Here is a 25,064-nt window from a genome sequence, read left to right on the forward strand (position 1 = left end):
TATTCGTGCTGCTACTGTAATCATCAGAAAGAAAAAATGTGCTGGTCAAAGGTACTCATTACATGTGTACTTGTGTAGGGCCTTGACATTCTACTTCCAACTAATCTTTGCGTCATCTTTTTCTGCCTTTGGACATATGTCCCATGCGTCCTTGTTTCCATGCTTTTATTCATGATCTGCTCTGCATAGTGCGCTCGTTTTATTCACCAAAACCCTACCTATTATTTTAGTATCCGTCTCTTTGGGGTGTTGTAGTTTGTTTTTGTTTTTGTTTTTGTTTTTGTTTTTTAAGACAAATTCTTGCCTGTTGTCCAGGCTGACATGTATTGGCATGATCTTGGCTCACTGCAACCTCCGCCTCCTGGGTTCAAGCGATTCATTCTCCTGCCTCAGCCTCCCAAGTACCTGAGATTATAGGCATGCGCCACCATGCCCGTCTAATTTTTGTATTTTTAGTAGAGACTGGTTTTGCCATGTTTGCCAGGCTGGTCTTGAACTCCTGACCTCAGATGTTCCACCCACCTTGGCCTCCCAAAGTGCTTGAGCCATCGTGCCTGGCATTGGTTTGTTTTTTAAGAGATAAGGTCTCACTCTGTTTCCTAGGCTAGGGTGCAGTGGTACAATCACAGCTCACTACAGCCTCAACCTCTTGGGCTCAAGTGATCCTCCTGCCTCAGCCTACTGAGTAGCTGAACCTACAAGGCATGCGCCACCATGCCTGGCTAATTTCTTAACTTTTTGTAGAAGCGGGGTCTCACTATATTGTTCAGGCTGGTCTTGAACTCTTGGCCTCAAGTGATCGTCCCACATCAGCCTCCTGAAGTGTTGGGGAACCACTGTGTCCAGCTCTTGATAAAATTTTCTTTGAAAACAAAAACCTTCTTTGGCCATTCTGTCCCTCAACAGCATCCCTTCTTTGTTTTCTTTTTTCTTTTTTTGCTGGAAGCTCAGAGGATCATCCAGCATCTCTTCTTTGAGCTCTTATGTCGCTGTGTTTGTCCCCCACCTCACCATGTTTATCATAGAGTACATATGTTTGTTTCTATGTAGCTAACTAAATAAATCCTCCAGGGCAAGACTGATTCATCCAACAGTACATCTTTGTTATCCCCACAGCACATCCTGGGTGGACTGGATGCAACTGTAAATATCAGGTCACAAGTAGGGGGGAAGTGACAATTAATATCAAAATCCTATCTCCATGTATGTCCAAGCCTTTTTTTTTTTTTTTTTTTTTTTTTTTTTTGAGACTGGGTGTTGCTCTGTTGCCCACGCTGGAATGCAGTGGCGCGATCTCGGTTCACTGCAAGCTCCGCCTCCCGGGTTCACGCCATTCTCCTGCCTCAGCCTCTCGAATAGCTGGGACTACAGGCGCCTGCCACCACACCCGGCTGATTTTTTGTATTTTTTAGTAGAGACACGCGTTTCACCGTGTTAACCAGGATGATCTGGATCTCCTGACCTTGTGATCCGCCCGCCTCGTCCTCCCAAAGTGCTGGGATTACAGGCGTGAGCCACCGCCCCCAGCCGTCCAAGCCATTTTGGAGTCATACAGACCTGGTTGAGATTCTGGCTCCACTGCCTATTAGGTGTGTGTCCTTGAACGAATTACCTAACGTCACTGTAAAATATGAGATGTCACCATCTGTTGGAATCTTCCCTCTCTGAAATATGTCATTTGATGTTTAGTAGAGGATTACATACTGCAGTTAAGAACCATTTACCCAGCTCTCTTTCCTGAAAGACTCAGTAGTAGGAAAGCACTTATGGGTTTTTACGGATACCTTGTGGAAGAGATAAGCTCTGTGACTTGTAGAACAGAGCCTTGTCCTGCCCAGAAGCAGGAGAGGTGTGTGTTTTCTTGCCTGGGCAGGCCTGCTACATGCCTGCCTTTGTCCAGCCCCAGGACATAGATAAAGCTAGTGTTCTTGGTTTCTAGCAGTTAAGCAACCTTTAGTGTTTCTGCTTGGCAGAGTTCTGGGTTTGGGATTTATCCCCTTGCATTCCCCAAAATAATTACTTCAGGATCCTTTTGTTAATGCCCAGCCTCACACCCATGACAAGAAGATGTCTCAGTTTAACTTTTATTGTGACACTCATGTTGGTTTGAGGTTTAAGTTAGTATTTATTCTCTCCTTTCTTGAGTCAGAACTCTAAGGCATTTAAATGGGTGCGTGCCCAAACCGGAGAAAGATAAGAAAGATCTCTTATCTTAGACATTCTGTGTCTGCCCAGCAGCCTCTGCTCAAAGCTCCTGGAAACAAAATGGCCTTACGCCTGGAGATTATCTCCTACCCTAGAAGCCTGGTAGTTACTGTCCTGTTCTGACAAACTCTCTTTCTTCAGATCCCTTGATTGTGAAATAAGATACCCCTAGACCTTCAGCCGTAGTTGCCATCACCCTCAGTTGACCAGATGACATGGGTGTGGGAGCAGCTCACCAGGTTCCCAAGAGCCATGACCTGGGAAGGTCTCCAGCCTATTCCTTGTGTGTGGATCTGTTGTGCATTGGGAACAGATGAGAATGTTAGGGCTTTCCCAGTCATTGACCTCATAGAACCTTGCTCTCCAAAGTGGGTCAGAGGGACCCTAGGACCCTGACTTCACACTCCAGAATGCCACCATCATATACGGTGTGCACGGCAGTCTCATAAACAGGGTTCCAGAGCGCTGACCAGGGACCTGCCTGTCTGCTTAACATTCTCCTGACCCTCAGTTCTGATTTTTGCTGTTTTTTTTTTCCTTGTTTGTAACTTCTTATATTCTAATATCTGATGCCTGCGTGATCATAAAGGAAACAGCCTGTGGAGCCAGAGTCTTCACTCAAATCCTTGCTGTCTCACAGCCAGCTGTGTGACCTTGGGCAAGTTACATAAACCCCATATGCCTCCATTTCTGCAGCTGAGTAATAGGGATAGTAATAGCCACATCCTAGGGTTGTTGTGGCTTTGAGATGTTGGTTAGATAGAGTTCTTAGCATGGAGTCTGGCTCATGGTCTGGGCTGAACAAATGATTATCTCTCCCCTACCCCACCCCAGAATTTAAAGATTATACATATAAAGACTGCCTACAGAAATGTTGCCAAAACATACTTAAACAAATTTACTACAGTAAAAGAATGAATTCAGGTAGCTGTGAGCATATATGTTGTTGCAGTATGTCTTAATTTAATCCGGTAGGGCACAGTGGTTCATGCCTTGATGTCAGCATTTGAGGATGCTGAGGTGGGAGGATTGCTTGAGGCCAGGAATTCGAGACCAACTTGGGCAACAGAGCGAGACTTCCTATTTAAAATAAAATTTTAGGGAGGCTCAGTGGCTCAGTCCTGTTGTCCTGGCTCATAAGGAGTGGGGGCCAAGCGTTTGAGACCAGCCTGGGCAACATAGGAAGCCCTCATCTATGTATCAACAAAAAAAACATTTAAATAAAAATTTAAAAAGTTAATCTGAGGCCAGGCATGGTGGCTTATGCCTGTAATCCTAGCACTTTGGGAGGCTGAGGTGGATGGATCACTTGAGGTCAGGAGTTCGAGACCAGCCTGGCCAACATGGTGAAACCCCATCTCTACTAAAAAGATGAAAATTAGCTGGGAGTGGTGACATACACCTGTAGTCCCAGCTACTTGGGAGTCTGAGGCAGGGGGATCACTTGAACCTGGGAGGCAGAGGTTGCAGTGAGCCAAGATCGTGCTACCACACTCCAGCCTGGGTGACAAAACGAGACTCTGTCTCAAGAAAAAAAAAAAAGTTAATTGGAATCCAAAGGGTAATATTTTCAGCAGTACTATCTCTGGGGATTCTCTGAACTGTGGAGGAGGAAACTGCCTCAGTAGAAGGATATCCCAGATGCTGCTTGGGGCCATAAGTAGTTGTTAACCTGCAACTTTTTTTTTTTTTTTTTTTGAGACGAAGTCTCGCTCTGTCACCCAGGCTGCAGTGCAGTGGCACAATCTCAACTCACTGCAAGCTCTGACTCCTGGGTTCACGCCATTCTCCTCCTTCAGCCTCGTCCTCAGCCTCCTGAGTAGCTGGGACTACAGGTGCCTGTCACCACGCCCAGCTAATTTTTTGTATTTTTAATAGAGAAGGGGTTTCACTGTATTAACCAGGATGGTCTTGATCTCCAGACCTCATGATCCGCCCGCCTCGGCCTCCCAAAGTGCTGGGATTACAAGCGTGAGCTACCGTGCCCGGCCTTTTTTTTTTTTTTTTTTTAATTTGAGACAGTCTTGCCCTGTCACCCAGGCTGGAGTGCAGTGGCATGATCTCAGCTCACTGCAGCCTCCATCTCCCAGGTTCAAGTGATTCTCCTGCCTCAGCCTCCCTAGTACTGGGACTACAGGTGTGTGTCACTGTTTTTAGTAGAGATGGGGTTTCCCCATGTTGGTCAGGCTGGTCTTGATCTCCAGACCTCGTGATCCGCCTGCCTCGGCCTCCCAAAGTACTGGGATTACAAGCATGAGCCACTGTGCCCGGCCCCCCACTTTTTTTTTTTTTTGAGACAGAGTCTCATTCTGTCGCTCAGGCTGAAGTGCAGTGGTGCGATCTTGGCTCACTGCAACCTCTCCCTCCTGCGCTCAAATGCCCCTCCCACCTCAGCCTCCCAAGTAGCTGAGACAACAGGCATGTGCCACCATGCCCAGCTAATTTTTGTATTTTTTGTAGAGATGGGGTTTTGCCATGTTGCCCAAGCTGGTTTTGAACTCCTGGGCTCAAGCAATCTGCTCACCTCAGCCTCCCAAAGTACTAGGATTACAGGCGTGAGCCACGGTGCCCAGCCAACCTGCAACGTTTTGACAACATAATCCTGCTTAATTCTAATTTAGTATGACTTCCTTTTTTTTTTTTTTTTTTTAAGTTGGTGAATTCAACATTGAATTTAATTCTGCATTGGCAGGCGGATGACTAAAGTCATTCGAAGAAGGATTTACCCTACCTTTGGCTCATCATGTATGAGACTGGATCACGTACATAGAAGAACCCATTTTTTCAGGCTAACAGAAATTGTTAATGATCATCTTGCTTTTCAAATGGCAAAGCTGACTACTTTGTCACTAGGTTGTAGTAATATTTGTATAACATGGCAGAAAGTGAACTCACTTTCCTGGGAATGCCTGAATTTGCCAACTCAACCTCTTTTTCTCCTCACCCCTCAGATCTCAGTGCTTAGTGAATGTTAGTGAGGGGCTGTAGGCAAGAAGTTGATTAGTAAGAAAGAAGCTGTTGTCAGCAGTCACTTTTTTAGAATATATTGTACTAGGTGTAATGCCTTGGGTTAAATGCTGCCTTGCACACAGGAATTTATAATCTGTGAGAAGATAAAAATAGACAAATGCTGATTAGAAACACTGTCTTGGGTAGCATCATAAAAGGATGATTCATTAGGAAATCAGGAAGTCTATAATGCAATTTTGATCATTTAGGTTGTATTTTTACGAATTTTTTTTTTGGATTTCTAGTAATTTTGTCGCAATTCCACTTCTTCTGAGATCATCACTGATGAATATTATTTAGAATTATGGGGCCAAGCTTAGTGGCTCATGCCTGTAATCTCAACACTTTGAAAGGCTAAGGCAGGAGGATCACTTGAGGACAAGAGTTCAAGCCTGGACAACATAGTGAGACCCTGTCTCTACAAAAAATAAAAATAAAAATAAAAATATATTAGCTGAGTGTGGTGGCGTGTGCCTATAGTCCCAGCTTTTCGAGAGGGTGAGGCAGGATGATCACTTGAGCCTAGGGTGACAGAACAAAACCTTACCTCTTAAAACAAACAAACAAAAATGGAAGGAAGAAAAATATGGAACACTTCATAGCCCATTAGAGCAAGGTTTCTTGTGTGTTTTGGTCATAGTGGCATCCCCAGTGCCTGAAACAATGCCTGGCACACTGTAGGTATTCAATGAGCATGGAGTGAGTGAATGAATGGTACACTTATGCCATGGCACTCTTTCTGGAGAATTGCAGGTGCCAGTCTGTCTTGTTAGATCAGTGCAGATTACATTGCCCATGAGGTGATGAGGATGCTCTTTCCATCAGTTTGATTGCCAAAGTTAATGCTGTGTGTGTTTTGTGGTTCTCAGTGGTTGCCAGGGAACCGAGGAAGTGAAAGGAAGGGGTTGAAAGCAGCCTCATTGCTCTTCCCTGGGCGGCTGTGCCTTGATGTCCAGCCTCGTCTGTCTGGCAATTTGACCTGGTTGTGAGAGTGGCAAAAAGGCCTGGGATAGACTGACCGTATCTTGAGAATATGTATGTGCTAAAGAATGGCTTCCCAGTCCCTAAACCCCGGCAGCAGCAGGAGCCACTTCTTTTACACATCAGCCACCTTTTCCTCTAGCTGTGAGGCTGTGATCCATTCTTTTTGTGAGTCTCGAGGAAATGGCTCAGCCAGTTTGGCACATTCATTTTCTTGTCAGGAAAGTCAATGTGACCTTGACCGTCAGTGGGGACCTGCAGTAAACACGTTGTGTGTCTGGCTGGATTCTAATGATCAAACAGTACTTTTGGCACCTCACTGTGCTGTACGTGTCATGTGCTGCTAATTTATTGTCCTAGGTTGGGGGTTATAGATAGTAATTTGCAAGAATCATTTCTGACTTTCATGGATGAAAGTGCCATGGCCCAGCACAGTGCCACTACCATGGAGGCCTTGGATAAGTATCATGAAAGAAAATTGTTGCAGAAAATGAAAGAAAAGATGAAATATACTTGCTTTGAGTCCTGGACAGTGTAATTAATTTGTAGCCGAGGAAGTTAGTGAAAAGTAATTTTTTTTAATCCCAGCACTTTAGGAGGCTGAAGTGGGCAGATCACTTGAGTCCAGGAGTTCAAGACCAGCCTGGGCAACATGGCGAAACCCCATCTCTACACAAAAAAACAAAAATGAGCTGCGCATGGTGGCATGTGCCTGTAGTACCAGCTAGGGAGGATCGCTTGAGCCCGGAAGGCAGAGGTTGCAGTGAGCCAAGATCATCACGCCACTGTACTCCAGCCTGCGTAACAGAGTGAGACCCTATCTCAAAAAAAAAAAAAAAAAAAAGTAACTTTGGATTTATAAAGCTCCTCTGAAGATTGTGCTCCTTGAGTCATTTCTGGAAATCCAAACCCAAACATAGACCTTTTGTACTGTGCGAGTGTTGTGTTTGGTAGAGGATTCAGGCCCAGGGAGAACTGCTGTGACCTGCTGTTTCAGGGAGGGTAGCCAAAAGGGATTTGGCTTACACCACCGACTAGGGAAAGTCAGAGCAGGACACCATCCCCAGGGCCCTTGCTTGTGCAAAGCTTGCGTTAGAGAACTCTTTTCTCCCTGAACTGAACTTAGTGAAGAAAACACGACAAACCTAAGGCGGTGAACTTTTCCGAACCAAGAGTTGGTTTAAATATAGATGATCTGCCTTTCTGGCAACTTGGAGGCTGCGGTGGGACTTGTTGTACCTTTTATAAGACAAGTGAGGAAAGATGTTGGCACCTGTACTTGTGTAGTTTGTTTATGAAATATAAACTCTCCGGTGGAAGCGAGGACTTGAAAGGGCAGCGTCCAAGGTAGCGTGTCCTACCTTAGCTGGGGAAAAGGTGCTTCTCCAAGCCCCCACTGTGAATTGCCTCATTCCCTAGAGAAAGTTGGGACAGCCAGGCTTCCTGTCCTATTATGTATTGAGACCGACTCTGGCAGGGGTGGGGGTGGAAAAGTTTCTGTGAAACTGACAGACACTGGACTGGATTTTCTTTCCCAGGGAGGAGAAACAATACTTTAGGAGCTACAAAGTCAGTCCTTATTCAGAGCAGTGTTCCTCTTTTCAATTTTAGAGACTTGATTTATGTACCCCCGAGCCTACTTAGAGCCAAGGGGATGCAGCAGCCTGCTCCCATCTGCAACCCCCACCATCCTCCCACAGTGGGCTCTGGCTCTAGGTGGGTCCAGGGCTGGGCATTGCGGGTCTGCAGCACATCCTCCTCAGTATTCCAGCGCAGCTGTCTGAAGTTTTTTCTGCTGCGCCTGAACTGATGTCATTTCCCACTTGGCAGACAGCTTCGGCTTTGCTGCGTCTGAGATATGTCACGAGAAGGTGGGGGTGGGCCAGAACCAGGCGGGGGGAGTAGCGAGGAGAGCAGGAGACAGTGTGCCTGCTCGGTCCCAGGACTCTGTTTACTTTGCTTTGCTAAGGAAGGCTGATGAACCAGGACCACCGCGCACACAGGCCCATCAGGGGCAATGCTCATTCCAAGACCTTAACTTTTAAGAGCCCTTTGTTCCAACGTTAGTGTGGACGATGCTCTTGCAGGATGCCTTTCCTTTTGGGTCTTAGACAGGTAATTGGTTCCGCATGGATCGGGTTTGGAAGGGAAGAAGGGGTGGGAGCTTGTTTATTGTACTACTGCTTTGGGTGGAGGGAATATTTTAGCAAATGCCTCTCGGTTAGACCAGGCCAGCTCCCACACAGAACTTTCCAGTCTCCCTTCTTGTTTGCTAGCTGCTCCTTACTTTCAGAGCCACCGTGTTCTTAACCCTCTACGTCCCCGAGGTTTCTCTAGGGCTGTCCAGTTCTGATTTTCCATCAGATACTGTAAAACTGCTTTGGAAACTTCACGGAGAAACAGCTGAAGAGTGGGGCTGGGGAAGGGGAGAGGCAGAGTGCGATTCTTGCTGCAAACCCCTTTTATTCCTTCTCCATTTTGATTTGGCTAGTTAGTGGAGATTTCCTCACAGTCCTCTGGTTCTGAAGGGACTCTGCGCTGGGGGTGGGTCGAGGGCTCCGTTCTTCTTCTAAAGGAAAGGCTTTCTTCCTTTCAAGCATGTGCCTGGGGCTGTGCGGCTGAGGGACGTCCAGGACACCTCAGGGGAAGGGGTGTGGAATTGACCCCATTTTGGCCTTACCGACCGATTTTTCAAACAAACCCCTGTGGCAGAGACTTGATTGCTCGGTGAGCCGCCCTTTGAAGTGGGGGCACTGCATTCATTCCAGCCTGTAAAGCAGTGTGGAATGAGAGAACAGTAGCAAGCCACCAACTGCTGTCTGCTGAGAACACAGCTGTTGCCAACTATTTGTTCCAGGGCTTCTGAGAGTCGGACACCCCCACCCCCTCTTCGTCTGAGAGGCATGTCTGTATCGGAATGTGTAACTGTAACCAGCAGCTGCTGGCTGTAAGGGGTGGGGAGGGAGCACACACCCTCTGCTGCCCGTTCCTGGGTGAGGAAAAGCCACAGATGAGCTCATAGCAGAAGCCCTAGAGGGGAGCTGCTAGGGTCCACTGGTTGCCCTCACTCTGAGAAAAGTGCTAGATGGGCAACTCTCCTTTGAGTTGCCTACAGTTCTGTTCAAAGGAAGCTCCTCTGAAAAGCCCCAAACCTTCCATTACAGCTCTTGTTATCTTCAGAGTGTTGCGTTAACACAGCTGATGGGCAGAGTGGTGACCACTCTGAACATCCCCTCTGGCCCCACAAGAAAGGCTGTCCTTTTTTTTTTTTTTTTTTTGAGGTGGAGTCTCACCCTGTTCACTCTGTTGCCCAGGCTGGAGTGTAGTGGCATTAGCTCACTGTAACTTCTGTCTCCTGGGTTCAAGCGATTCTCCTGCCTCAGGCTCCTGAGTGGCTGGGATTACAGGCATGTGCCACTATGCCCAGCTAAGTTTTGTATTTTTAGTAGAGACAGGGTTTCGCCATGTTGGCCTGACTGGTCTCGAACTCCTGACCTCAGGTGATCCGGCCGCCTAGGCCTCCTGAAGTGCTAGGATTACAGGCATGAGCCACTGTGCCTGGCCAGAAAGGCTGTCCTTTTAACCTATGGGCAGAGTGAGCCCTGGAGAGGATTTCGAGCAGTGTTGGAAATAGGATGAAGCTGGACGAAACGTCTCATGCTGTGTCAGCAGGCTGAGAGGGCGAAAACTGCCTAACAGAGTAGAAAGAGTGGGCTGGGAGCTGGAAAGACCTGCATTCATATCCCAGCTTCCCTGGGGTCTTGGGCAGGCCCTTAACTGCTCTGAACCTCATCTGTGAGGTTGCACGGGGATTCCACGAAAGAATGTATGTGAAACGTTTGCACCTTGGCTGGTAGAGAGTAGACATAACTCTTATTTTGATCTACTAATTCCCAAAGGATGCACCACTGCAGGGGTGCAGGAAATGAGAAGCGAAGGGACTGATACCTTGACAGGAGCCAGTTGTGCTGGGCGGGAGCCCATAGTGAGGGGAGTGAGCTCTTGCATCTGTAGTCAGTGACTGCCATTGTGCAGTGACGTACAGCTGGGAGGCCACCTCTTACTCTACCAAGATCCTGTTAATCTTATATACTGAGGTGGCAAGAGGGCGAGGGCTTGCGTCCAGTTACTTGGACATGTAGTGAGAGAATGAAGCAGTGGGTAGCATTTGATTAAACTCTTCAAAGAGATTGAAGGGTTGGGATGGTGGTTGTGGGGAGCATCTGAGAGGATCAACAGCAGGTGAACCTTTAGCTCTTGTGTCTGAACAGTTGCCTGGTGGCAGGCAGAATTTAGAAGACCTCTGAAGGCCTTTCCTGCCCTGGGCTTCTGTGACTCAAACCTTGCCTGTGCAATCTTGGAGTAGTTACATATATTGTATATTTCTAGTATTTTGTGTCAGACAGTGTAACTATGTTCTTTATTGGAGCCATGTAGAAACCAGCCTTCTAAAGATCACTTGGTGATAATTCTAAGAAAAAATGACACATAATGCACGCACACACACACACAGAAAATTAATCTTTATCATACATATGTATGTACTTTGATTTATTTTTTCCCCTTAATCCATATGATTATTTTTTCCCCGTAATCCTGTGTCTTATGTGGTAGGATTATTCTGTTTGTACAGAGGTGCATGCTGAGGCTTAGAGAAGTTAAGCCATTTGCCCAGCATTGCTCAGTTGTCTAGAGAAAGGGTAATTGAAGATTTTTGTTGCTGTTTTTTAACTTGAGTCTTTCCCAAATCCTGGGTTTTTCTCACTACCTAGACTGTGCGGCTTGATGTCTGAGAATAGAGTATGATTAATGCATTGTTCTCCTTGGGGCATGTTTCTTTCTAGCCTGCCTAGGTAGGAGATAAGATGCTGCTTACCCCTTAATCCCAGCTATTCAGGAGGCTGAGGCAGGAGAATCGCTTAAACCTGGAAGGCGGAGGTTGCAGTGAGCTGAGAGGCCCCGCCATTGCACTCCAGCCTGGGTGGCAAGAGCGAGAATCCGTCTCAAAAAAAAAAAAAAAATCATTCTTGTTGAGTCTTGTTCTTGTCTCCCAGACTGGAGTGCAGTGGCACAATCTCGGTTCACTGCAACCTCCACCTCCCCGATTCAAGCCATTCTCCTGCCTCAGCCTCCCAGGTAGCTGGGACTACAGGCATGTGCCACCACGCCTGGCTAATTTTTTTGGTATTTTTAGTAGAGATGGGGTTTCACCATGCCTGGCCAGGTTGGTCTCAAACTCCTGACCTCAAGTGGTCCGCTTGCCTCAGCCTCCCAAAATGCTGGGATAATAGACGTAAGCCACCAAGCCTGGCCAAAAAAAAATGTAGATTCTTTATGTCTGGGCCAGGGCCCCGGAATATGCATTTCTGTGAAGTTCCCCAGGTGTTTCTGACCCAGGTTGTTTCTGGTCACACTTTGAGAAACTGTCCTCCAGAGTTGGGCGGCATGGAAGTAATTACAAGCCAGTGTGCTGAGACGACAACAGAGGAACGCCCAGGGACTGGGAGAGCACAGCGTGGGGGCACGTACCTGAATCAGGCTAGGGGAGGCTTTCCTGAGAAGCTGATATCTGATCTGACTCTTGAAGGATGAGTAGGAGAGTTTACCAGACATATGAGTTGGGGAAAGAGCATTCCGGACAGATCAGGTTGGGAGAGTTGTTTTTGTTTTCTCCTGCAGATGACAAGGGAAACTGTCATTCATCTGTTGAGTCTTGGCATTGAATTTGCCTGAGGCAAGATAAGGACCTTAGTTCACCAGGTATGGGTGTCTTTTATGGATACCAAGAAGGAGGAAGACCTCAGGGCCCTTCTGTCTAATAATGAGCATGGCATGATTTCAGTGTCTGTAAAGGGCAGATAAACTGTAGGATATATTAGTCCTTTCATGCAAGGGACAGTCAGACAGGTCACAGAAGCTACAGTGTTGACCAAAAAAATGCTCTTTTTGTGCTTAGATGAGCCAAAGCTCAGAGGAAGATAGTCACCTGCTGAACTTTTTGGGTATGGCACTATATACCAAATTTTAGATATAACACACAATTGGGCATGCTATCCCTTTATTTATTTATTTATTTATTTATTTATTTATTTATTTATTTATTTATTTTGAGATGGAGTCTCGCTCTGTCGCCCAGGCTGGAGTGCAGTGGCGCGATCTTGGCTCACTGCAAGCTCCGCCTCCCGGGTTCACGCCATTCTTCTGCCTCAGCCTCCTGAGTAGCTGGGACTACAGGCACCCGCCACCACTCCCGGCTGATTATTTTTGTATTTTTGGTAGAGACGGGGTTTCACCGTGTTAGCCAGGATAGTCTCGATCTCCTGATCTCGTGATCTGCCTGCCTCGGCCTCCCAAAGTGCTGGGATTACAGGCATGAGCCACCATGCCCGGCTGCTATCCCTTTATTGTCTGACAAGATGAGAAAATAGGTTTTCTGATTAAGAGAAGTTCCATTATGTGTACCTAACAAAGGGATTACTAATTTTCGGAGAACAGTATTGCAACAGAATGTTCTTAGTCATGATTTGAATGACTTCTATTTCATGTTTATCCAGAAGGTATTGATTGGGTAAGGCCGATGCGTTTCTTAGGAGCAACACTCAACAGCTGAAAAGTACTGTGCACCTGTTCTACCCAAAGCATATTGTGGATACAGAGAGATATAAACTCCATCCCTGCCCTCAAGGGATTTACAGTCAGGTAGGGAAAGTAGAATAAGTGCACAGGTAATGAGGACATTCTGCAGGTGGTGGCAAATGACATAAGAAAAGAATAGAATGCCGCAGTTCAGAGGTGTGAAGAGGCAACCCTTCTGGAGGTGGCCTTTCCCACAGTCCAGTCCAGTAGTATCAGTTGTTGCATTGTAGGTACTAGGTGTGTGGAAGGACCAGTGGGTGGTAAGTTCTAGTTGACGGAATGCAGGCTAGATCCATTAAGACACTAATTTTACATCTTGCATCTTGGAGTATTGCCTTTCTCAGTAGGAAAGACCCATTGTTTTCCCAGTTGTCCACACCAATGACATGGGATGGTCCCTGATACTGGGAATGAATAATATCCATCAAAACCCTCTTAGGGTCCCTTGCCCGGGTTGGAATTTGTCATGGAAAGAGCACAGGGGGCAACTCCTGGCCCAAGGGGCTGTGTGTGTTTTTGAAAGGGTGAGCTGGTCCCTGGGCTGATGCTGAATGTGACAAGGCAACTAGACTGTTGCATGGTACTTACTCCCTGGGCATAGGAAGTGGCTTTAGAGTCTCACAAGGAGAGCACTGGAAAGGCTGTGTGATAGCCAGCTAAAGCTGCAGGGTGGGAGCCATGACTGCAGAGAGGGAAGGAGGGGAATTGCTGGCTTCCAATTTAACCCCTCAACTGCTGAATGTTAGCCAGCATTGACTTGGGGTATTTATTATTTCACCACAGTGGCCACCCATGAGGGAGGAGGTCTTATCTCCTTTTTGCTGTACGGAAACTGAAACCCAGGGAGAAGTTATCTGTTCCAGAACCCAGGGCTAATGTGTGGCAGGAGGGGCCTGGAGTGCAGGTCTTCTTGGTGTCTGTCTGCCCCTGCCCGTTGTTCTGGCTTGGTACCCATATCCACAGTCTGCTGCAGGCCTCCTCCTCCCTGCCTGTTCTGTGCACAGCAGAGGACTGAATGTTGACTACCAGTTGCTGTTCCCCTCGGGCACCATCTCTTTCTACCAGGTTGAGGACAAATTAAGCAAGATCTCGCTTGGAAGGGAACTAGTTGTATGTAGCAGCAAACACCAAGGTGACACTTGTTTGTGCTACCAAAAGTTGAAGCCAGAATCCTTATCTAAACTGATTTGTAAAAGTCTTGTGACAACTCCACAGAACACCTCATTTCCGTACTGTCACCAAAGGTGAGAAAGGTGGTGCTTCCGCAAGCCCTTTCAGGTTAATTTTTTTTGTGTGGGTAGGGGGAGGGATGGAGTCTGGCTCTCACTCTGTCACCCAGACAGGAGTGCAGTGGTGCGATCTTGGCTCACTGCAACCTCTGCCTCCCGGGTTCAAGGAATTCTCGTGCCTCAGCCTCCCAAGTAGCTGGTAGCACCTGCCACCACACTCGGCTAATTTTTGTATTTTTGGGAAAGATGGAGTTTTACCATGTTGGCCAGGTTGGTCTCGAACTCCTGACTTCAGGTGATGCACCTGCCATGGCCTCCCAAAGTGCTGGGATTACAGATGTGAGCAACTGTGCCTGGCCTCAGGTTAATTTTTGAACCCTCAACCATTTCTGTTGAAAGAAGCTGCTTTTTATTTTTTTTAAGGAATGTGGCTTGTTTTTCATTACATCTCTGTTATCAGAGCAAAGAGAAAGCAGTGTACTGGACAGTAACTTAGTGGAAAAGAGGCTGTGGCTGCTGATTTTGAAACATTATCCAGGATGGAGCCAAAGAAAACAGTCACTTCCTCCAGTGACAGCCCATGAGTTTGACCCGCCCCCTCCCACCCCTTTTCCTTGAAGAGGTAAATTTTAGTCCAGGAAAACAGAATACATTGGGGCTATTTAAAAAAATGCTTTGAAATTCCTTCTTCTGCCCTAATTCCTTAGCACCAGTAAGATACTAGTTTCTTACCTCTTCTTTCCTAGGGCTTCTTGACTCTTATTTCTTGCTAATTTGCAGCAACAGTGGGTTGAAAGAGCCCTGAGAATGGTAACAGAGGGGCACAGATACAGGGGCCTGAGCCATATCTGTGCCCCCCTGTAACCATTGTTTCTCTGGGCAGGGCTCATCTGAACTTGAACCCCAGACCTCACAAGAGGCTTCTATTGCTGGTTGCTGGAAATGGTGATAAAATCCTGCGAGGGGAGGGGCAGTGCAGAGAAGGAGACTTGGCTTTGGGTATGGCTGGAGTGTGACACACTGACTTCTTTTCCTGAAAGTGGCTCAGGGTTTGCCGGGACTGTGTTGCACATAAGACTGGTTTCCTCGGGCATTGCATCAAGGAGGCCAGAGTATTATTTATTATTGCTTGGTTTTCTTGCTTAACACACAAGACTTAAGGATCTCCCAACTGTGACGCATGGTCTCGATGTGGTTTCAAATACCGTCCAATTGATCTTGTGGTTTCCATCGAGGGTTTGAAATCCCTTGTTACCCACCAGGCAGGCAGTGGTGTGAATACCTGTGATTTCCCACCTCTCCGGGTGTGGTTCTGGAGTGCCGTAGGGAGGTTAGGACAGGCTGGGGCGGACCGCCAGCACAAATAGAACCTAGTCATTCCTGCGTCTCTCTGTAAGGTTCCAGATTCATGAGCCAGGCTCAGCTTGTGCTGGGTTACTGTAAACCAGGATGAGAGTGCCACGGCTAGAGAGCCACGGTTCAGTCTTGCACTGGTCATGTGAAAATCACACACCCACAGCCTTGCCTTAGGCTTTGGAGGACCCCTTGATGCTGCTGCTTGTACCGTGTAGCTGAGGCACGAGGGACGACTAGCTCCTATGGTTACTTGACTCAGCGGTCACCAGGTTCAGGACTTTGTGAAGGCTTTTTGGCCCGGATAGGTATGCTTGTGAGACTGACATCAGCCCTGCTCACGGGGAATTTAGAGCGGGGTGGTGGCAGGGAGTCTGTGAAGCAGTCAGGGAACAAGACTGGCTAAAACACAGTTCTGCACAAAATATTGTGGGAGTTTGGCTAAAACAGGGGTTCTAAACTAGGGACAGTTTTGCCCTTCCCCCATAGAGGACATTTGGCAGTGTTTGGACATTGTCAGCTGTCACAGTGAGGGGAGTGGGAAGTTGCTACTGGCATACCTAGTTAACAGAGGCCAGGGATGTTGCTAAACATCCTACAATGTACAGTTCAGTCTTGTACAACAAATAATTACCTGATTCCAAATGTCAGTAGAGCTAAGGTGGAGAAACCTTGGGGTAGAAATCACAGACTCATAGTAGTCCATTTTGCTTGGGAAGCAGGAGTCACAGGGCTGAGGGAAGAAGTACCATATTGTTTTAATAAAGGGGAAATGGGTAGACCTTTCCTGCTGCTTTCTAAGCAATGTGTGTTCATTATCTGCCCAGAAATTTAGAATTTTGACATTGGTTGTCCCACTAATCACCAGGTACTCTGTCTTATCAATGACAGGTACAGAGTCATTTTTTGTGGGCCAGTAGATATGACCAAGCCCATCTGAAATATGGATATGACCAAGCCCATGTGAAAAGTCGGATGGAACTGACGTTTCATCTTTTACTCAAATAACCTGGATTACCACCCCCGAGGAGGACAGGATCTCAGTAGTACCCAAATGACTTTATACATACAACTTAAAGAACAATTAGGCATAGTTATTTTAGTAGTAGCCCATATTTGAAGCCAGGTACCTATTGCTATGGGTATAAGAAATTAGCTGGATATGGTGCTGTGCACCTAAGGTCCCAGCTACTTGGGAGGCTGAGGCGGAATGTTTATTGTAATCTATCATTAGTAACATACTGACGTCCACCCGGTCCCCGTTTTCTAAATCACCGAAGTCTGTTTTAATCTTCAAGTCCAAGCTCTTAGAGTTCTAAAAGTTCTTGTTTCTTTAAAGTTTTTCTGTCTTTTGGAGACACAGCCTCTGGATTCTGAAGATCCTTTTATCCTGTGCCTGTTTGCAGTGAGACCCTTGTAAATGTGACTCCTTGTCAGAGTTAGAAGTAAACAGTTCCCTTGAGCAGTGCTGAACTTTTTGCTGGCAATACATCTCTGGTGCTGGTCCCAAGGCAGACAACCACACAAGGCAAGTCCCATTACGATCTTTGCTCCCAGCAGGGTCTGCTGCAGTGAGGTGGAACTGCTGAGGGAAAAAAAAAGGGTGTTAAATTTAGAATTATGCTTATAATGAGGAATGAGATGTGGCATATGCCTTTCTCAAATGAAACTGGCAAATCTCTTCTCAAGCACATCAGCAACAAATTAACTTGTACCTTCAATATTTCAGATCCTTTTGAAAACTTTACTTCTTTCTTCTTTCGAGGCAAGGAAGTGGATATTCTATTTGACTAAGAGCTATTTTCAAGATACAGTAAAGCCTGTTGAGCTGGAGCCCAGTTACAGAAAGGATAAGGAATCAAAATCAGAAGATCAGGGTTTTGACAGTCCCGATTCTGTCATATTCAATCTTAGGTCTAAGTGTCATTCATTTCTTTATAAGATAGGGGGGCAGTAGCACCTCTTCAGAGACCCTTGCAGTTCTTTTTTTTTTTTTTTTCTTTTGAGAAAGAGTCTCACTGTGTCACCCAGGCTGGAGCACAGTGGCATGATCATAACTTACCGCAGCCTCCACTTCCCAGGCTCAAGTGATCATCCCACCTCAACCTCCCCAGTAGCTGGGACCTTAAGTGCATGGCACCACACTCAGCTAATTTCTTATATTTTGAAGAGACAATCTTGCCATGTTGCCTAGGCTGGTCTGGCACCTCCTGGGCTCAAGCAGTCCTCCTACCTCTACCTCCCAAAGTGCTAGGATTACAGGCATGAGCCACTGCACCTAGCCCCATGCATTTCTTTTGTTTGTTTGTTTTTTTGTTTGTTTGAGACAGAGTCTTGCTCTGTCGCCCAAGCTGTAGTGCAGTGGCACAATCTCAGCTCACTATAACCTCCACCTCCTGGGTTCAAGCAATTCTTCTGCCTCAGCCTCCTGAGTAGCTGGGATTACAGGTGCCCGCCACCACCTGGCTAATTTTTATATTTTCAGTAGAGACAGGGTTTCACAATGTTGGTCAGGCTGGTTTCGAACTCCTGACCTTGTGATCCGCCTGCCTCAGCCTCCGAAAGTGCTGGGATTACAGGCGTGAGCCACCACACCTGGCCCCCTTGCAGTTCTCTAAGTTGTTCAGGGGAACTGTTTACTTCTACCTTGGACAAAGAGTCACATTAAAAAGGGTCTCACTGCAGAGTGTCTTGCAGGCAACTGGCTGGCAGGCTCAAATGAGAGGCTGACTTTTAAAAGATATTTGAAGGGCTCAAGAGGGTAGGGTACGGTGGCTCACACGTGTAATCCCAGCACTTTGGGGGGCCAAGGTGGGTAGATCACCTGTGGTCAGGAGTTTGAGATCAGCCTGGCCAACATGGCGAAACCCTGCCTCTACCAAAAACACAAAAATTAGCTGGGCATGGTGGCATGCGCCTGTAGTCTCAGCTACTCAGGAGGCTGAGGCATGATAATTGCTTGAACCCAAGAGGTGGAGGTTGCAGTGAGCTGAGACCACACTACTGTACTCCAGTCTACGGTGGGAGTCAGAGTGAGACTGTCTCAAAAAAAAAAAGTTCGAGAGCTCTATGTAAATGTATATTAATTTTTTTTTTTTTTTTTTTTTTTTTTGAGACAGAGTCTCGCTCTGTCGCCCAGGCTGGAGTGCAGTGGCCAGATCTCAGCTCACTGTAAGCTCCACCTCCCGGGTTCACGCCATTCTGCTGCCTCAGCCTCCCGAGTAGCTGGGACTACAGGCGCCCACCACCTCGCCTGGCTAGTTTTTTGTATTTTTTAGTAGAGATGGGGTTTCACCGTGTTAGCCAGGATGGTCTCGATCTCCTGACCTCGTGATCCACCCGTCTCAGCCTCCCAAAGTGCTGGGATTACAGGCTTGAGCCACCGCGCCCGGCCTGTGTATTTTAATTATATACACGTATTTACATGTTTGTGCATCTTCCCTGCTTGAAATGATTACCCTGAGGCTTTGCCACATTACAGATCATTAAATAAAGAACACATTCTATTGATTAGATTGTACTTATGAAGGAACAAGATGAACTTGAATATTTCAGGAAGCTTTGTAGCAACAAGAATTGAAATAAACTTTAAAAAGTTTGTTAGGTTTGTTAGGTTTTTTAAACCTAACAGCTTAGTTATTACAAAGTACCCTCCAAGGCAAATTTCATATCTTATCTGTCATTTTTGTGCCTGTCAGCATCTAGAATGAAAGTTTAGGGTAACCCTAAGCATTAAATTCCTTCCACTAAATTTTGGGTTTTAGGTCCTGGACATTTTTCCCAGCTGTATGATCACTCTGAACCTGTTTCCTATAAAAAGGTAATGTAGGTAAAAACACCTAGGTCAGTGGTTGATATACACAGTCACTGGGCAGAACTGGTTGTCTTCCCCATGCTGTTGTGGTAGGAGATTTTTCTAGATTATCCACAGGTGTTCCCATCATGCGGTGGAGAAGGGCCCCTCTTCTTTATCCAGGTTCCTATTTGACATGTATTTAATTAAGATGCTGCTTGAGCCATAGTGTAGAGAATTCAGATGTCTGCTGCTTGTATTTAGGTGTCTTTAGCCTGCCTTAACTTCAAGGTTACTACTAAACTTTAGAGCAGGAAGTGACAGGTGCCCGCAGGGGCCAGCCAGTGGCGTGACTGAGTCAAGCAAATGGGATTATTGGGCAGTAGGGATGGGGCAGGGGATGGGACTGTGTAGACTGGAGAAGCTGGAGCCCACATACATCTCTGCCCAGCCTCTTACGGCCCTTTGTGAATGTGGTCCTTGATTTTTCTAAAGAAACTGGAAATCCGGATTTTTGTATGAATTTCTCTCATTTTAAAATGTTGACCGTCAGTTCCACTTTTTGTTTTTTTTTCTGAGACATGGTCTCACTCTGTTGCCCAGGCTGGAGTGCAGTTAACAGCTCACTGCAACCTTGAATTCCTGGGCTCAAGTGATCCTCCTGCTTCAACCTCCCAAGTAGCTAAGACTACAGGTGCCTGCCATCATGCCTGGCTAGTATTTTTCATTTTTATTTTATTTTATTTTATTTTATTTTTATTTTTATTTTTATTTTTTTTTGAGACAGAGTCTCGCTCTGCCGCCCAGGCTGGAGTGCAGTGGCGTGATCTTGGCTCACTGCAAGCTCCGCCTCCCGGGTTCACGCCATTCTCCTGCCTCAGCCTCCCGAGTAGCTGGGACTACAGGCGCCCGCCACCTCGCCCGGCTAGTTTTTTGTATTTTTTAGTAGAGACGGGGTTTCACTGTGTCAGCCAGGATGGTCTTGATCTCCTGACCTCGTGATCCGCCCGTCTCGGCCTCCCAAAGTGCTGGGATTACAGGCTTGAGCCACCGCGCCCGGCCATTTTTCATTTTTAATAGAGACGAGGTCATGCTTTGTTGCCCAGGCTGGTCTCAAACTCCTGGGCTCAAGCAGTGCTCCCACTTCAGCCTCCGAAAGTGCTGGGATTATAGGCCTGACCCGCTGCACCCAGCCCACTTTTTTGTTGTTGTTGTTGGGGACAGAGTCTCACTCTGTTGCCTAGGCTGGAGTGCAATGGCACGATCTCAGGTCACTGCAACCTCTGCCTCCAGGTTCAAGTGATTCTTCCGCCTCAGCCTCCCAAGTAGCTGGGATTACAGGCAACTGCCATCATGCCCGGCTAATTTTTGTATTTTTGTAGAGATGGGGTTTCACCATGGTGGCCAGGCTGATCTTGAACTCCTGACCTCAGGTAATCTGCCTGCCACAGCCTCCCAAAGTGCTGGGATTACAGGCGTGAGCCACTGTACCAGGCCCCAGCCCACTTTTTTTTTTTTTTTTTTGAGACAGAGTTTCGATCTTGTTGCCCACCCCTGCTGGAGTGCAATGGTGTGATCTCGGCTCACTGCAACCTCCGCCTCCAGGGTTTAAGCGATTCTCCTGCCTCAGCCTCCCGAGTAGCTGGGACTACAGGCATTCGCCACCACACCTGGCTAATTTTGTATTTTTGGTAAAGACAGGGTTTCTCCATGTTGGTCATGCTGGTCTCGAGCTCCCGATTTCAGGTGATCCACCTGGCTTGGCCTCCCAAAGTGCTGGGATTATAGGCGTGAGCCACCACGCCCAGCCGACCCAGCCCACTTTGTAAAAGTTGAAAAACAACGGTGCCATGTAGGCATAAAACTCATTAGTGGGCCCACTGGGGCTTCAGGGCCACTAGTGCAATCTCCACTTTTAAGAGGGAAGAGGCAGTGATACAACTGTGGGAAGAAAAGGACCTACTTCGTCGCACCAACTGTGAGTGGATGACAGTAGGCTAAACTGCCCCCCTGCTCTGCCTGAGTGCCACCTGCTACTCACCTGCTCTGCTGCATGCTACCTGCTGTTTCAGCCCTCGGTTGTCTGCACCAGCCCTTGCTAAAGAAGCCATGCTTCTCAATGGACATACTCTAGCAGAAGAGGCCAGTGATGAGGGATTCCTGGGGACTGCTTTTCCTTCCGAGTGTCCAGGGGTGAAAGAGTGGTCCATGAACCAGGGTCCTGTTCTTCTGTAGCCTGCCAGACACCACAGGCCTGCATGCCCCGGGACATTGACAAGTAGACCTTAATAAAACCGTGGGATATGTTGCAACTTCCGATTTTTGCTCTGGGATTTTCCTACCAGGGTCAAGTAGCTTTTTCTGAATTTGTTATTCAGGTTCCTAATGCAACACAGGAAATGGATTTTAATTTTTTTTGCTAGCTGCTCTGTTTGGGGGCTGTTTAATGAGGATGTAGTTGCAGTGTAGCTTTGGCAGTAAGTACTGGTGTGGATGGGAGCGTAGCTAACATGTCAGTTCTTTTTAAAATATATATGTATGATCTATTATATGTTTTAGTGGAATGAGGCATAGAGAGTATAAATAATGTGCCTTGATTCTATGTAGGTACTCTTGTGGGTAACTGTGTTGGGACACGTTTGGGATTCTAGAAAAAGAATATGAGTCTATTTCATGTTTAGAGAGCAGGAACTGTTTATTGTATGTTCTTTTTAGATCCAGGGCAGTGGTTCTCAAGCTTGAAAATACATAAACATAACCAGGGGAGTGTGTTTTAAAAGGTGGATTTTCAGTCCCTGCCCCCAGAGGGTCTCAGTCTATCTACATTCTTGACAAATACTTCAGATGATTTGGGGCCTATGTACCACACTTTTGGGAAACACATCCCTATTTTGTTGCATTTGTTGTCTAAGCATGTTCATTGTTATTTGGGGGCAAGTTCACTTATTTATAAGATGCCCTTATTGTCCTGATTCACTGTGTTGCCCTTCCTCAGATTGTTGGCTACAGTTAGTCTTTGGGAGGCCCCAGACCAAATTGTTACAGGATGCCCTGTGGGTTGAAGTCAATGGACCCCTGTTGTCCCCACTACTATCCCTGGGACTCCCCTTTGGGGACCATGACACTGTGGGCTCATCTTGAGGCCGCAGCCACCTCTTTTGATTCCAGGCTTTTCTCACATTGGTCACGAGCTCCAGTCTTTGGCTTTACTCTTTAGGGTACTCTATAGCTAAAGGATGGGGGACTGGGTCCTCTTGAGCCCAGGGAGCTGGAGTGCAGAGCCCTTAAGGAGTAAACCACACTATCAGATCTGAGGGATGAGGCTGAACCTTATCAGACAAGATTTACTGGGTTGGTTAGGGGAACCTGCCCATGTAGCCCAGGCTATTTGTTCTTTTGGAAAACTACTGAATTCAGCCAAACAGCATAAAAATCCATTCCTAGTGTCCCATTGCATGTAAGACAAAGTCTTGGTTAACTTCTTAGTAATAGCTTGTCCTTTATGGGGAAGGATGGAATTGAGCTCTTTTAGCCAAAGCTTATGGAATAATTATCAGGTATGGTATATACTAGAAAGGATACGAAAGTAGTACATGACAACCCTACCATCAAAGAAAGGGAGATTAGGCTGGGCACAGTGGCTCCCGCCTGAAATCCCAGCACTATTGGAGGCTGAGGCAGGAGAATCGCTTGAGCCCAGAGTTTGAGACCAGCCTGAGCAACATAGTGAGATCCTGTCTCTACAAACAATAAAAAAATTAGCTGGGTGTGGTGGCATGTGCCTGTGGTCCTAGCTACTTGGGAGGCTGAGGTGGGAGGATTGCTTGAGCCTGGGAAGTTGAGGCTGCAGTGAGCTATGATCGTGCCACTGCACTGTAGCCTTGGTGACAGAGTGAGACCCTGTCTCAAGAGAGGAAAAAAAAAAGGGAGACTAGGCTAACACACTAACACATAGGAAGCAATAGGCCAGGACTCCTGCTGCATCATCCCCCTTCATGAGCTTACTTTCTTCATCCTTAGCCCTTTGGTATTCTCCTTCCACCCAATTTGAAAACATGTGCCCTTGAACAATTATATTTATTTCCCTCAACTCTTTAAACAGTCGGAGAAAACCAATAGTGGCCAGGTGCGGTGGCTCACGCCTGTAATCCCAGCACTTTGGGAGGCCGAGGTGGGTGGATCACCTGAGGTCAGGAGTTCGAGACCAGCCTGGCCAATATGGTGAAACCCTGTCTCTATTAATAATACAAAAAATTAGCCGGGTGTGGTGGTGCACGCCTGACGTACCAGCTACTCAGAAGGCTGAGGCAGGAGAATCACTGGAACCTGGGAGGTGGAGGTTGCAGTGAGCCGAGATCTTGCCACTGCATTCCAGCCTGGGCGACAGAGTGAGACCCTGTCTCAGAAAAAAAAAACAAAAACAAAAAACAAAAAACCAATACTATTAGGGAGAATGTGATCTTAACTTTCTTTTTCTTTTTCTTTTTTTTTTTTTTCTTGAGACGGAGTCTCGCTCTATCGCCCAGGCTGGAGTGCAGTGGCGCGATCTCGGCTCACTGCAAGCCCTACCTCCCGGGTTCACGCCATTCTTCTGCCTCAGCCTCCCGAGTAGCTGGGACCACAGGTGCCTGCCACTACGCCCGGCTAATTTTTTTTGTATTTTTAGTAGAGACGGGGTTTCACCGTGTTGGCCAGGATGGTCTCGATCTCCTGACCTCGTGATCCGCCCGTCTCAGCCTCCCAAAGTGCTGGGATTACAGGCGTGAGCCAACGCGACTGGCCAAAAATATTTTTATATTTATTCAAGTCTCCACCATAGCCTAAGGGAGGGACTAGCCAAAACCAACAGCGAATTTACAAACTGTGGTACTTTGGAGATTATTTTATTTTATTATTTATTTTTTACTGAGACAGAGTCTGGCTCTCTTGCTCAGGCTGGAGTGCAGTGGCACAATCTCGTCTTACCACAGCCTCCGCCGCCTGGGTTCAAGTGATTCTTGTGCCTCAGCCTCCTGAGTAGCTGGGACTACAGGTGCACACCACCACGCCTGGCTAATTTTTTAATATTTTTAATAGAGATGGTTTTTGCCATGTTGGCCAGGCTGGTCTGAAACTCCTAACCTCAGGTGATCCGCCTGCCTCGGCCTCCCAAAGTGCTGGGATTACCGGCATGAGCCACTGCGCCCAGCCTGGAGATTATTTTAATTGTTATACAAAGCCTATGAGGTCTGACCTCAGCTGAATTCTTAGCTCTTCTTTCACACTGCTTTCCCTGAGATCACTGTAGTCAGCTACACGAGTCTTCTTTCTTTTCCTTGAGCACACCAAGTTCGTTTCTGCTCTGGTGTTTTTGCATGGATTTGATATTTCCTCTTCCTGGAACACTGTTCTCACAGGTCTGGTTAAGCTGGCTCTTTTTCAGCAGTCAGGGCTCGACTCAGATGTCACCTACTCAGAGTGGCCTTTCCTGACCACCCTATCTAAAACTCTTTGTCTCATTATCCTGTTTTATTATCCTCATGGAGCTTATTACTGCTAGTGAAATTCTAATTTTGCTTGTTAATTGTCAGTTTTCCCAACTGGAACATATTTAAAAATCCTTTTGCCTTTGTTATTCTGCGGTTTCATACAATGTACCTAGGTGTGGGCTGCTTCTTATCTGGAAATTTTGTATCTTTTTTTTTTTTTTTTTTTTTTCTGAGACAGGGTCTCGCTCTGTTGCCCAGGCTGGAGTGCAGTGGCATGATCTCGGCTCACTGCAACCTCCGCCTTCCAGGTTCAAGCGATTTTCCTGCCTCAGCCTCCCAAGTAGCTGGGACTACAGGTGCGTGCCACTACACCCAGCTAATTGTATTTTT

At 46.9% G+C, this 25,064-nt stretch overlaps 3 protein-coding genes across 12 annotated transcripts in view; 2 read left to right on the forward strand and 1 right to left on the reverse strand.

The window, feature by feature from the left end:
• Positions 1–25,064, forward strand: part of BORCS7 (BLOC-1 related complex subunit 7) — a 228,286-nt gene that overhangs the window by 128,997 nt on the left and 74,225 nt on the right. The window contains exon 1 of one of the 3 annotated variants that reach the window (XM_050804217.1): positions 13,313–13,316. The exons of the other annotated variants lie outside the window; for them this stretch is intronic. The gene's annotated coding sequence lies outside the window, so the exon portion shown is untranslated. Of the gene's footprint in view, positions 1–13,312; positions 13,317–25,064 lie in introns of those variants that run through there. 3 annotated transcript variants of the gene reach the window in all.
• Positions 1–25,064, reverse strand: part of ARL3 (ADP ribosylation factor like GTPase 3) — a 537,289-nt gene that overhangs the window by 102,019 nt on the left and 410,206 nt on the right. The window contains exon 1 of one of the 7 annotated variants that reach the window (XM_050804206.1): positions 7,876–7,885. The exons of 5 other annotated variants lie outside the window; for them this stretch is intronic. The gene's annotated coding sequence lies outside the window, so the exon portion shown is untranslated. Of the gene's footprint in view, positions 1–7,875; positions 7,886–25,064 lie in introns of those variants that run through there. One more of the 7 variants, XM_050804214.1, reaches the window with a different exon arrangement.
• Positions 1–25,064, forward strand: part of WBP1L (WW domain binding protein 1 like) — a 79,273-nt gene that overhangs the window by 26,422 nt on the left and 27,787 nt on the right. Inside the window, exon 1 of one of the 2 annotated variants that reach the window (XM_050804171.1) lies at positions 1,283–8,310. The exons of the other annotated variant lie outside the window; for it this stretch is intronic. Within the exon in view, the coding sequence (XP_050660128.1) occupies positions 8,284–8,310 (27 nt within the window). The 5' untranslated portion in view covers positions 1,283–8,283. Of the gene's footprint in view, positions 1–1,282; positions 8,311–25,064 lie in introns of those variants that run through there. 2 annotated transcript variants of the gene reach the window in all.

This window comes from Macaca thibetana, chromosome 9 (assembly GCF_024542745.1).
Source record: "Macaca thibetana thibetana isolate TM-01 chromosome 9, ASM2454274v1, whole genome shotgun sequence".
In the NCBI taxonomy this organism is placed as follows: Eukaryota; Metazoa; Chordata; class Mammalia; order Primates; family Cercopithecidae; genus Macaca; species Macaca thibetana.